Source organism: Dipodomys ordii, unplaced genomic scaffold (genome assembly GCF_000151885.1).
Source record: "Dipodomys ordii isolate 6190 unplaced genomic scaffold, Dord_2.0 Scaffold3, whole genome shotgun sequence".
In the NCBI taxonomy this organism is placed as follows: domain Eukaryota; kingdom Metazoa; phylum Chordata; class Mammalia; order Rodentia; family Heteromyidae; genus Dipodomys; species Dipodomys ordii.
In genome coordinates, this window is record NW_012267219.1 from 32,573,207 (window position 1) to 32,586,102 (window position 12,896).

Below are 12,896 nucleotides of genomic sequence, written 5' to 3' on the forward strand. Positions count from 1 at the left end.
ATTTGCATTGTCTTACTGGCCCTAAAAACAAGATTGTTTTCAAAAATAATCTCAGGAAAAACTAACAACAAAAAAAGAAAATAAAAATAAACAGAAGTTAGAAAAATACAACTGAGATATAAAAACTATAAATAAAATAAAATAAAAATAGGTTAACCATTTTAGCTTTACCACTTGGCTAAGTTTTATCTAAAGAAATAGATATGTCAATGTTATTTGAAATTTTTTATAGAAAGGAAATTGTTGAAATGGGGAAAAAATGTTACAGTACTGTACCTTCACATCACCCAGCTCAAACCAACATTTTTCAGAGGTTAAAAATGACCACAAAAATGATTTCTAAAAGAGGAAAAGAAATTACTCTACTTTTTGTGGGACAGACATCTCAGGGAAGGATGTGGGGTTTTTTTTTCTTGATGAGGGGAGGAGTGTGTGTGTGTGTGTGTGTATGTGTATTCCATCAAACTGACCCTCTCAAAAGAATGGAAATGTATGGAGTGGAATGTGGTCCTGTGTGTGTACCTGGATTTCTAGCTACTCATGAGGGTGAGGCAGGAAGACCCTTTACCTCTGTACTTCCAAGGACAGCCTAGGCAGAACACCTGTCCCATAATGAAAAAAGAAAAACCTTTAGAGAGGGAAATGTGTGGAATGACTATCCACTCACACTTTTAACCACATGCCAGGCATTGCTTAGGTATCTTCGGTTGCCTAAACAAAAACCTGTTCTGTAATTCTACCTACTCAGGAGGCTGAGATCTGAAGATCATGGTTCAAAGCCAGCCAGGGCAGTCCATGAGACTCTTATCCCCAATTACCCACCAGAAAACTGGAAGTGGCACTGTGGCTCAAGTGGTACAGCTCTTGCCTTGAGCTGAAGAGCTGAAGGACCCTGCTCAGGCCCAGAGTTCAAGACCCACAACTGACAAACAAGCACACAAAAAACACAACACAAAACAAAAACACCTGTTCCTGGCATCAAAGAGTTAACAGCCAGTAAGAAGGTAGATTCTCAAGACTATGGCCTTGAGTAGTTCATTTGACTCTAGATCTTATGCTGGTTCAGCCACTTCATAGATGTGTAACCTTGGGCAATTTTTAAAAATCTTTGTCAGCTTCAGTTATCTCATTAGTCAAAGATAACATTAACAAAATCTAACCAGATACCAAAAGAAATGTTTAACAAAGTGCTTAGTGTACAGCAAGCCTAAATGGTTCTAATTATTATTACTTAAGACAGAAGCAAATGCCAATGAAAACACTGAGGGAGCAAGTTTCATTTAGAGACAGGTTTGCAGTGGAGGTATTTCAAAGAGAATAATATTTATTTTAGTGTGGTCACATGGGCTAAAACTCAGGACCATGTACTCTTGCTTAGCTTTTCCACTCAAAGCTAATGCTCTACCACTTGAGTTATAGCCACATTTCCGGCTTTAGGGAGTTTCCTTCCTGGGGCCAGCTTGGAACCTAGATGCTTAGATCTTAGAATCCTGAGTAGCTAGGATTACAGATGTAAGCCACCAGTGCTCAGCTGTATAAATTACCTTAATTTGTTTAAAAACAAAATTAGTGAATCAAACCTAGGTCTGAAGACTTTTTTTTAGCCATATGCTCATAGGAAAAGTACTGAATCTCTCTGAGCGATTATGAATTTCTTCTGAGGATTAACCAACCTAATAAAATTGAAGTATATAAAAGAATACTTGACATACAGAATGGTAGCTGTTAATTCACGAAGGCAGAAATGTTTAAGGTGGAACACAATTATGAAAAGGGATAGTGAAGTTGTGAAAGTTCATGGCTATAAATGGTAGATGACTTACTGCTGTGGTCAGAACAAGAAGTCTACACATTAATAATTATAATCCTTTCCTTGTGAAAATAAATGGTAATTATTTTACTTTCTGAGGGTTGGGAATCCATAATACCACAAACCAGCATAAATTTAGTAGTGCCTTTAATTTACATATTTATTAATTGCCATTGAATTATCAAAGTATAATTTCCAGACCAGGAGTATAGTTTAGTGGTTAAAGTACTTGCATAACATGTACAGCTCCAATACACAAAAGAAAAAAATTTTGAAGAAAGGATTTTGAATTAGGTTTTCATTAAGTAACGCAGGCTGGCCTTGAACTCACTGTGTAGCCCAGGCAGGCCTGGAACTTGAAATCTTCCTGTCTCAGCCACCTGAGCACTGGAATTACAGTTGTTCACAATCATATCTAGTTAAAAGGATAATTTTTAAGTGTTAAAAAAACATGGAATCTTTAATTTCTATTTCCTGCATGGAAAATAGGATATATTTCTTCAAATTCTCCCTATTTAACCTTGTTAGACACTAAAATAATTCCTTGCTAAACATTAAAAAAGGCAAAACATGACTGTCATACAACATCAAATATTAACATATTAATACAGGAGTTGTTATAAAACTTTATATGACTTAAATAAGTCTATTGTATGTTCATTATGTTTATGTGTCAAAATATACTTGTATTTGAAGAGTAGTAGTATATGCTTGAAACTGATTGTACTAAAACCTGGAATGCATATGGTATGAAAGTGAAGGGACCAGAGATTTTATTGAACAAATTTCCAATGGAGCTGGTTCAACCAGTTCATAAGAGCACATTTTATACATCTATTCCATTTCTGGGTTGTGTTTAAAATCGGTGAGGTTTGGAACCAGCCATGATGGCAGTACTTACACTAAAGAAATTGATAAGTGATATAAATTAGGGGTTATTTCCCCTAGATATCTAATGGTTAAACATTTACCAGCATTCTGTAAGATGAATTGGAAGGGGATAAAATCATAAATTTAATACATGGACATTATTTCATAAACAATAGCAAATCAGAAATGGGCAGATCATATTTCTTATTTTAAAAAAGTTTGTTAATTATACTTTTGGTATAGGGGATGGAGAGTGAAGACAGGAAGGACCTTGAGAAAGTAGTTGCATGATTTTAGGTGTAAGAGAAGGCAGTATTAATAGAAGTGGAGGAAGGCCAATGACAGATTTCAGACACTCAAGTATAGAAGTTGAAGATAATTGAAGTTTCTAGCTTGGAGCACTAGGTGGATCTTAGGGAACATTAATAATTAAGATAAAGAGTACAAGTGGAACAAGCAATTCTAGAGATTTGAATAGTCAATGTTTAATTTCTTAGCTTGAAGGCATTCTTGGGATTTCTGGGTAATCTTATAAAGTTACATTTCAGAGTGGAAATTCTGCTTTAGGATTCTTCTTAAAGATAGCTAAAGACAAAAATAATCTTGGACAAAGAGCATGTAAATAAGGAAGAATGCCAAAGTAGCTTAAATGAGAAAAGGCTGATAAACAGAAAAAGAGATAAGATTGGAAAATATTACCTTGAGAAAACAGAATGACTAAATTTTGACATAACTTTATTGAATGCACTTTTTGATACAAATAGAGATGCCAGTAGACTAGAGTGCTTGCTTGGGTTTTTGTTTGTTGTTGTTGTTTTTGTCAGTCCTGGTGCCTGAACTCTGGGTTTGGGCACTGTCCCTCAGCTCTTCAGCTCAAGGCTGGTGTTCTACCACTTGAGCCACAGTGCCTGAACTCTGGGCCTGAGCACTGTCCCTCAGCTCTTCAGCTCAAGGCTGGTGCTCTACCACTTGAGCCACAGTGCCTGAACTCTGGGCCTGGGCACTGTCCCTCAGCTCAAGGCTGGCACTCTATCACTTGAGCCACAATGCCACTTCTGGCTTTTTCTGATTATGTGGTGCTGAAGAATCGAACCTAGGGCCTCATGCATGCAAGGCAAGCACCCTCCCAGCTCCTACAGTGCTTGCTTTTAAAGAACCTGCCATTTAGGAAAGTTAATACAGGATACTTGTATGATAAAAAAGAATGATGGTAATAATGGTAATATATACTGTTATCATTTACTCTTCATAAGACAATTCTTTTTAATTGCTAAAATTGTATTCGTTTATTAGTTATACAAAGGGAGATTTTGTTACATTTCCATGTTTATAATGTGTTTAATAAATCTCAACCCCTCTGTCATTCTCCTTTATCCCATCTAATAAAAAATTCTGCAAGGGAATATGATTAAGTTTATTTCATTTTATTTTTGAGGTAACATAGGACACAGTGGTTAACTAATTATATAAGCTATCTAATAAATGAACATGAACTTTATTTTTTGTACATTTTTTTTTTGGGTCCGGTCGTGGGGCCTGAACTCTGGGCCTGGGCGCTGTCCCTCAGCTCTTCAGCTCAAGGCTAGCGCTCTACCACTTGAGCCACAGCGCCACTTCCGGCTTTTTTCTTTTTGCTTATGTGGTGCTGAGGAATTGAACCCAGGGCCTCAGGCATGCAAGGCAAGCGCTCTACCACTGAGCCATCTTCCCAGCCCTTTTTGTACATTTTTTATTATAAGAATACTGTACAGAGGGGTTACAGTTACATGAGCAAGGTAATGAGTACATTTCTTACCAGGCATTGTTGTCCCCTCCTTTGTTTTTCCCCTACCATCTCTTCCTTCTCACTTCCACAACTTCCCCCCCACCCCCTAACCCCCCTCTCTCGCCCCCCACCCCCGCCAAAGTTGTAAAGTTAGTTTTCAACATAGTGTTTTGTACATATCATCATTAAAATGGGTCAACCTATATCCTTATTAAGCATTTTGTTTTTTCCATGCCTCTCCCCGAATTAGAGAAGTGTATATACAAGATGCAGGGCACTGACATCAAATACAGTGAAAACAGGGGTTATACCGTGGGGGAGGAACATGCAAAAAAAACACGTAGTACATTATAAATATGTTAGAAACAATAGCAAGAAAGAAAAAAGATATTTGTGTCCCTATCTTGGGGTTCATTTCGCTTAACATCTTATATGGTCATATGTACATAGCTTTTGACCTTTTCTGCTTGTCCTACACATGTACTAGTTATTGCAAATAAGGGAAACTATGGGACCTATGTTTCTTTGGGCCTGGCTTACTTCACTTTATAATTTTTTCCAAGTCTTTCAATTTCCTAATAAATGGGCATTACCATTCTTTCTGATGGAGGCATAGAATTCTATTATATATGTATATATGTACACATATATGTGTGTGTATATATGTACACACACATATCACATTTTCTTGATCCATTCATCTACGGAGGAGCATCTGGGTTGGTTCCATATCTTAGCTATGGTAAATAATGCTGCAATAAACATAGTTGTGCTGGTAGCCTTGTTTGTAATCATTTGGGTAAATGCCCAGAAGTGGGATTGCTGGGTTAAAGGGAAGCTCTTTATGGAGTCTTCTGAGGAACTTCCATACTGCTTTCCAAAGTGGTTGAACAAGTTTACATTCCCACCAATGCAATAAGTTTCCCTTCTGTCCACATCCCCTCCAGCATCTGTTGTTATTAGAGTTCTTGATTATAGCCATTCTAACTGGGGTGAGGTGGATCTGCATTCTTTTATGGCTAGAAAGGTTGAGCCTGAGAGTTTCTCCTATTCCTTCCTGTAATGTTTTCAGGGTGTTTGCTTTGACTTTGAGGTCTTTGATCCATTTGGAGTTGATTCTGGTGCAGGGTGATAAATAAGGATATAGCTTCAGTTTTCTACAGGTGTTTAACTAATTTTGCCAGCCCCATATACTGAAGAGTCTGTGTTTCTTCTATTCCATTTTTTTTAGCTCCCTTATCAAAGATTACATGGCTGTAGGTCTGTAGGTTCATTTCTGGGTTTTCAGTTCTATACCATTGGTCCTCAGGTCTGTTCAGTACACCAAGCTGTTTTGGTTACTATGACTTTGTAGTAGAGTTTGAAATTTGGTATTGATACTCCTCCAGCACTATGAACTTTATTTTCTCCAAGAACTATCACTTAATAATATTCAAAGACATACACACAGGCAATTCACTACAGAGATTAGAAAAAACAGAGGCATAAATTATTCTTCACAGTAAAGAAAAACATAAAAATAATGAGAAAATCCTACAGAATTTCACTTTAAATGTTTAAATTTAGAGGTTGCACTGAACCGTTTATCTCACAGAATTGAATGATGAAATTAATGTGTGTAAAGTTATTGGAACAGCTTACTCTCTCATGGTAAATACCATGATAGTATTAATCTTTCTCATCTTCATTGCTAAAGGCTACACAGCAATTTTGTGGTAGTCTGGCTTCCAACCCAAAATTCACTTACCATTATGAATAACTGGTATATGAAATGAATAGTAAAGAGAACATCTAATGTCATGAATCAGAATGAAGAGGGAGCATGTTTGATGTGAGCAGCTTTCTTCAGATAAGACACAAAAACTAAGTGTTGAAGAATAAAGCAAGGGAAATGTGAATGTAAATTAAAAAGCAAACAGGCCCGTCACCAGTGGCTCAGGCCTGTAATCCTAGCTACTTAGGAGGCTGAGATCTGAAGATTGTGGTTCAAAGCCATCCCAGGCAGGAAAGTCCACGAGACCCATCTGCAATTAACCACCAGAAAACCGGAAGTGGCGCTGTGGCTCAAGTGGTAGAGTGCTCTTTTTGACCTCAAGAGCTGAGGGACAGCACCCAGGCTCAGAGTTAAAGTCCCATGACTGACACATACACACACACACAAAACAAACAAACAAACAAACAAAAGCAAACAGGAAACTCAGCTCAGGTGGTGGTTCATGCTTGTAATACTAGCTACTGTATGTGTGTGTGTGTGGGGGGGCGGGGGGAATGGCTGAGACCTGGAGGTTTAAAGTTTCAAGCTTTGAAACTGTGGAGTCTCCAAGACTCCATTTCCACTTAACCAGCAAAATGCCAGACTGGTTAAGGGGTGTGTGTAGGGGTGGGGGGAAGCCAAGTGAGATTTTAAGACCTTGAGTTCAAGCCCTGGTGCAGATACAAAGAAAAAAGAAAGGAAAAGAAAAGCAGTACCCCAGCTGCAAGTGAGAGTTCGAGGCTCTGAGTTCAAGCCCAGTACTGATACAAAGAAAACGAAAATATGCCCCAAAGGACTGCGAAGCATGGTGCAAGTCATAGAGCACTTGCTAGTATGTAGGAATCTCCAGTCCACCCTCCCGCCCCCCACAGAAAAATGGTCGATGGAAAAACACATGTGCAAGTCGTGGTGGCTGAATCTTACAATTGGATGGGCAGGGTTAGAAAACGAGGCGGGAGACATCTCACATCCAATTCCAAGCTGCATACGGTTCTGCTCTTTATTTCTTCAAAAAACATCACTGTTTGAACGATACACTTCGAAGACGCACACAGAAAGAAGGAACTTGTTGGCCTAATCTGCACAGCAAAGAAAACAAACTGGGAAGACAACGTATTTAGCAGTTTCTCCTCTTCTGGAGTCTTTCTCCATCGACCAAACACGGTTTGACTTAGAAACAGCGGACCATGGCTGACAACCTTCCAGACTCTGCCGCCTCGGCTTCCGGCGTCCTCTGTTGCTATGGTAACCGGAAGCGCGCGCTCTAGCTCCGCCTCCCCGGGGGTGGGGGGGAACCATAGAGTACCGGAAAGGGATTGAGCAGACAGGTCGTAAAGAGACTGATCCCACTCTGGTGTGGTGTGGTTTGCACCGAAATGACGACTTTAGTGTTGGATAACGGAGCCTACAACGCCAAAATCGGTTACAGCCATGAAAATGTGTCGTAAGTGTTAGCCTTCTCGGAAGGACAAGGCGTTGTATGCCAGGGGCTACGCTTTGTCTCCGGACTTCCGTGTGTTGCAAACGCCCCCGTGTGGCCCCCAGCCGGGCTGGTGGGACGCTCGGGTTGGAGCTGGGTAGTCGGTTGTCATGCTTGAGCTAGAATGGATGGTGCTTTTTAGTTTCCGAGGCTGCGCGGCTTTGGAAGTGAGATCTATATTTTATTTCGTAACGAGAAACAAATAGGCGATTAGGCTTCTGGTCTCCTTTGTCAGGAAGCAGAAAGTTCAAGATCCTTCAGAACACGTGGGTATTATTCTGGGTGTCTAAGCATTTTCTGCAAGGCGATTATAGGTCTCATTGGATCTTTTTTGGTCGGTTGTGGGGCTTGGGCACTGTCCCTCAGCTCTTCTGCTCAAGCTAGCACTCTACCACTTGAGCCACAGCGCCACTTCCAGCTTTTTCTGCTTATGTGGTGCTGAAGAATCGAACCCAGGGCCTCATGCATGCAAGGCAAGCGCTCTACCACTGAACCACCTTCCCAGCCCTCACTGGATCTTCAAAAGGTTGTGACCCACAATAGTCTAAAAGCCATTGTCACAGGGTTTACAGACTTTTTAGGATTTGATCACTGATCTGGTTGATGAGGTTAACTAAACAGAAACTACTGCAGTGGTTTCCATAAGAAGTAGAACATCCGTGTTTGAATAAATAACTGATTTGTTGTAGACAATTTATGCATTAGTTTTTTTTTAAGGATACAAGCTAAATAATAAGCAGTAGCAAATTGGTTAAGTACATTAATGTGAAACTGAGATTGGCAACCATGTAGCTTTTTTAATTTGTAGAGTTCTACTGCCCAGCTACACCTCCAGCTCTTTTTGTTGTTGTCTATGCTGTCCTCCTGACTTAGCTTCTCAAAAAGCTGATTGCAGTTCCCTGCCTATGGAGTTTGTACAAAGTATGTCCTCAAAGAATATTTAAACATGTAAAGAAACTCAATAGTATAGTAAGTGAAATAAGCAAAAACACTTTTGTTATCCTAACATATGATAATGGCTCTAATTTGTCTTCCCACCTAGCTTGTAAACTCATAGTGGGTGGTAACAATATTTAAAAGTAGTTCAAGCCAGGGGCTGGTGGCTCACGCCTGTAATCCTAGCTACTGAGGAGGCTGAGATCTGAGTATCTCATTCAAAGCCAGCCCAGGCAGAAAAGTCCCTGAGACTCTTATCTCCAATTAACCACCAGAAAACTGGAAGTGGTGCTGTGGCTTAAGCAGTAGAGCATTCGCCTTGAGCTGAAGAGCGCAGGGATAGCGCCCATGCCCAGAGTTCAAGCCCTACAACCAACCAAAAAAAAAAAAGTAGTTCAGCCTTCTGTATCCTAAAGCCATTCTAGTTCTTTAAAATCTTTGGCTTCATGAAACTTAATTTTATGCTAGAAGTTTGAACTTGTGGATATTTTTTATCAGAGTGGTACAAAGAATTTTCACATTAAGCCAGAAAGACTAGGACCTTTATCCAGAATCCTGGTATTAAGTCTGAAATTGCAAAACTAGTACCCACCTCTAAGGATTTCTTAAAAATTATTTGAGAGCTGGGTGCCAGTGGCTCACGCCTATAATCCTAGCTACTCAGGAGGCAGAGATCTGTTCAAAACCTGTCCCGACAGAAAAGCCTGTGAGACTCTTTATCTCCAATTAACCACCAGAAAACTGGAATTGGCGCTGTGGCTCAAGTGTTAGAGCGCTTACCTTGAGCTGAAGAGCTGAGAGACAATGCCCAGTCCCAGAGTTCAAGCCCCATGACCGACAAAAATAAAAAAAAATATTTGAGAGAAACAAAGGGTCCAATATAGAACCTGTTCAATTAAAAAAAGACATGTTTTTTTTTCTTTTTTTGTGGGGGGGGTCTGGTCGTGGGGCCTGAAGTCTGAACTCTGGGCCTGGGCACTGTCCCTCAGCTCTTCAGTGCAAGGCTAGTGCTCTACCACTTGAGCTACAGCACCACTTCTGGCTTTTTTCTTTTTGCTTATGTGGTGCTGAGGAATCAAACCCAGGGCCTCAGGCATGCAAGGCAAGCACTCTACCACTGAGCCACCTTCCCAGCCCCATTTTCTATTTATTTAAAGGCAAAATGAGAATAATTAGTTTTGTATATACTAATCTTTTAGCATTAATGATTAAGTGATGGTAATTTTAAGAACTAAATATTTAAGTGATAATTGTCTTGTTTCTTTGTTTCCAGGGTTATTCCTAATTGTCAGTTCAGGTCAAAAACTGCACGTCTTAAAACTTTTACTGCTAACCAGATAGATGAAATAAAAGACCCCTCAGGACTGTTTTATATCCTTCCTTTTCAAAAGGTATTATATATACATAATGTAATTATATATATTTACATATATCATGTAGCATTATTAACCTGATTTGATGACAATTTGTGTATGTGTCTGTGTGTGCCAGTCCTGAGATGAACTCAGGGCCTAGGTGCTGTCCCTGAGCTTTTCTGCCCAAGGCTATTGCTCTACCATTTGTGCCTCAGCTTAATTCAGGCTTTTTGGTGGTTAATTGGAGATAAAAATCACATGGACTTTCCTGCCCAATCTTACTTTGAACTGCAATACTCAAGTTTCAGCCTCCTGAGTAGCTAGGATTATAGGCATCAGCTACTGGTTCCTAGCTTTGAAGACACTTTTTAATATTGCATATTAGGAAAATATTTTTAGCTCTCTAAAATAATTGACTTAAATATTAACTAATATTTAACTAAAGCCTAAAATTGAAATTATATCGTCATGTAAAAATAAATGACCATGCTGGTGGCTCACGCCTATAATCCTAGCTACTCAAGAGGCTGAGATCTGAGGATCACGGTTCAAAGCCAGTCTGGGCAGAAAAGTCCCTGAGATCTCTTGTCCCCAATAAACCATCAGAAAACTGGGAGTGGTGCGGTGGCTCAAGTGGTAGAGTCCTCACTTTGAGCTGAATGGCTCAGGAACAGCGCCCAGGCCCAGAGTTCGAGCCCTATGATTGACAAAAAAAAATTTTTTTTTGATTGTTAAAAACTTTTCAAATAATTATGATGAATATGTTTATTTATCAAATTTTAGGGCTATTTGGTGAATTGGGATGTTCAGCGACAAGTATGGGATTACCTTTTTGGAAAAGAAATGTATCAGGTAAGAAATTAAGAGTATGTATTCAAAGGTGTCTATTTCTGTGTAATTCAAATGAAATATTGGAATTTATACTTTTAGAGTTATAAAACTATCAACATTATCAGTACATATTTTAAGTCACTTAAATATAGCTTTGCCTAGGCTTGATATTCTGAATATTTAATAAATGAAAATGAATAAAATTTCCATGTTAAACATTAAGTTGAATATAGGAGGCTGAGATCTGAGGATCACGGTTCAAAGCTAGCCTGGGCAGAAAAGTCTGTGGAACTTATCTCCAACTAATCACAAAAAGCCAGAAGTACAGCTGTGGCTCAAATGGTAGAGCCCTAGTCTTGAGCACAAAAGCTCAAGGACAGTGCTCAGGCCCGGAGTTCAAGCCCTAGAACTGGCAAAACAAAAACTATAGGTTGAGTAGGGAATAGTCTGTACTGCAATTTTAGTTCAGATTTCTATTCCAGTCCTTCTGTTAGGTGCTAAGGTTCAAACTCAGGGCCTTCTACATACTAGGCAAGAACTCTACCTCTGAGGTACATCCCTAAATTATTATTAGACAGATTTACTATATCATTTAATTTTCAGAGTAAAATAGTTTGGCTCACATACTCGAATATGTAGATGTTGTAGAAAATTTTTTGCTTTTAGTTTCTAAAGTGTGTCTAGATTTACACTGAAAGAATTTTCAAATTTTAATACATTTCAAGTATGTGGAGAGTGCTATTCTCCAGCTACACAAGTTGCTTAGAAAAGCTCAAGGAACAGAAGGTAGCCCCAAATGCTGTCATGAAGAAGTAGGCCAACAACAGGATAATCTCCTGTTTAAGAAAGGGCCTATTAAGTTAGGCTTTGGGCAAGGACATTTAAACCCAAAAGAGACCTCAGCTACTTGTCAAATGGCCCTATTACAGTGACAGAGGCTCTCCTCAGTTAGTGCCTGAAAGTGTGTCTTATGATGAACCAGTTTACCTATGCTTTGGACTGCCCACTACTACTTGACTTCTTAAGCTGTCCTCTAAATCAGAAACAAAGCAGACGTACTGGCCTGGGCCAAGAAGACGGCTGCTTGCAAAGAGATTGTCCCCACAAAATGAGTCTGGTGCAGGTAGTATAGGAGGACTGCTGGTGAAGAGTCTCTTTCAAAGGCAGACTTATACCACCATCTTTCACACAAGTTATCTTGGAGGACAAAGGAGCTCTGGCTCAGCTGGTGGAAAGTATCAGGACTAGTTATGTGGACATGATGATTTTCACTATCACTTGGAAGCAGGGTTCAAAATAAAAATGGGTACACTGTAGTTTGTTACTGTTGCATAATTAATCTTTAACAACTTGACAGTTCCATTTATTACTGCTATCATTAGGAGAGAGAGGTTTGCATTATTAGTTGAGTGATTAGATTTTGTAGTATACACTCTTGAGTTCAAATCCTATGTCTACCCTAAGTAGCTATAGGATGTACGTAATTTAATCAACTTTTCTATGCCTCAATTCGGTCATATATTAATGAGAATAATAATCAGTAGGGTTGTTGTGAGAAGTAATTTTGTGAGTATACACGTATGTATATACATATTGTGTTGAGATATATATGCATATATAATTACAAATTAGAAAACTTTTGTTTTTCTTTTCTCCTGCAGGTTGATTTTTTAGATACGAATATTATTATCACAGAACCATATTTTAACTTCACTTCAATTCAAGAATCAATGAATGAAATTCTATTTGAAGAATACCAATTCCAAGCAGTATTAAGAGTAAATGGTGAATTAAAGTTTTCATTGAAATTGAATTTTGTGAATATGGATATTAATATGAATGGGGTGAAGAAACGTGAAATCCCACATACTACAAAACATGGAATTTTAAAACTAGACCCTTAGATATGATATAATCAGACTTAATCAGTTTTTTTAACTGATATTTCTCTCAAATGAAGTTACTAGCCACATATTTCTAATCTTTGAAAGATTTTTCTAAACTAGTTATCTTTCTGTTAATGAAAAGTTTGCCATTTTTCCTTTTTTTTTTTTTTATCGATTGTGGGGCTTGAACTCTGGGCCCTGGCACTGTTC

The 12,896-nt window shown here is 38.8% G+C and overlaps 1 protein-coding gene across 1 annotated transcript in view; it reads left to right on the forward strand.

The window, feature by feature from the left end:
- Nucleotides 1-7,421: 7,421 nt before the first annotated feature.
- The window catches only part of Actr6 (ARP6 actin-related protein 6 homolog (yeast)), a 21,008-nt gene continuing 15,533 nt past the window's right edge, over nucleotides 7,422-12,896 (forward strand). The window contains exons 1-4 of the mRNA XM_013022577.1: nucleotides 7,422-7,642; nucleotides 9,888-10,005; nucleotides 10,753-10,821; nucleotides 12,462-12,585. Coding sequence (XP_012878031.1) covers nucleotides 7,575-7,642; nucleotides 9,888-10,005; nucleotides 10,753-10,821; nucleotides 12,462-12,585 — 379 coding nt within the window. The 5' untranslated portion in view covers nucleotides 7,422-7,574. The remainder of the gene's footprint in view (nucleotides 7,643-9,887; nucleotides 10,006-10,752; nucleotides 10,822-12,461; nucleotides 12,586-12,896) is intronic.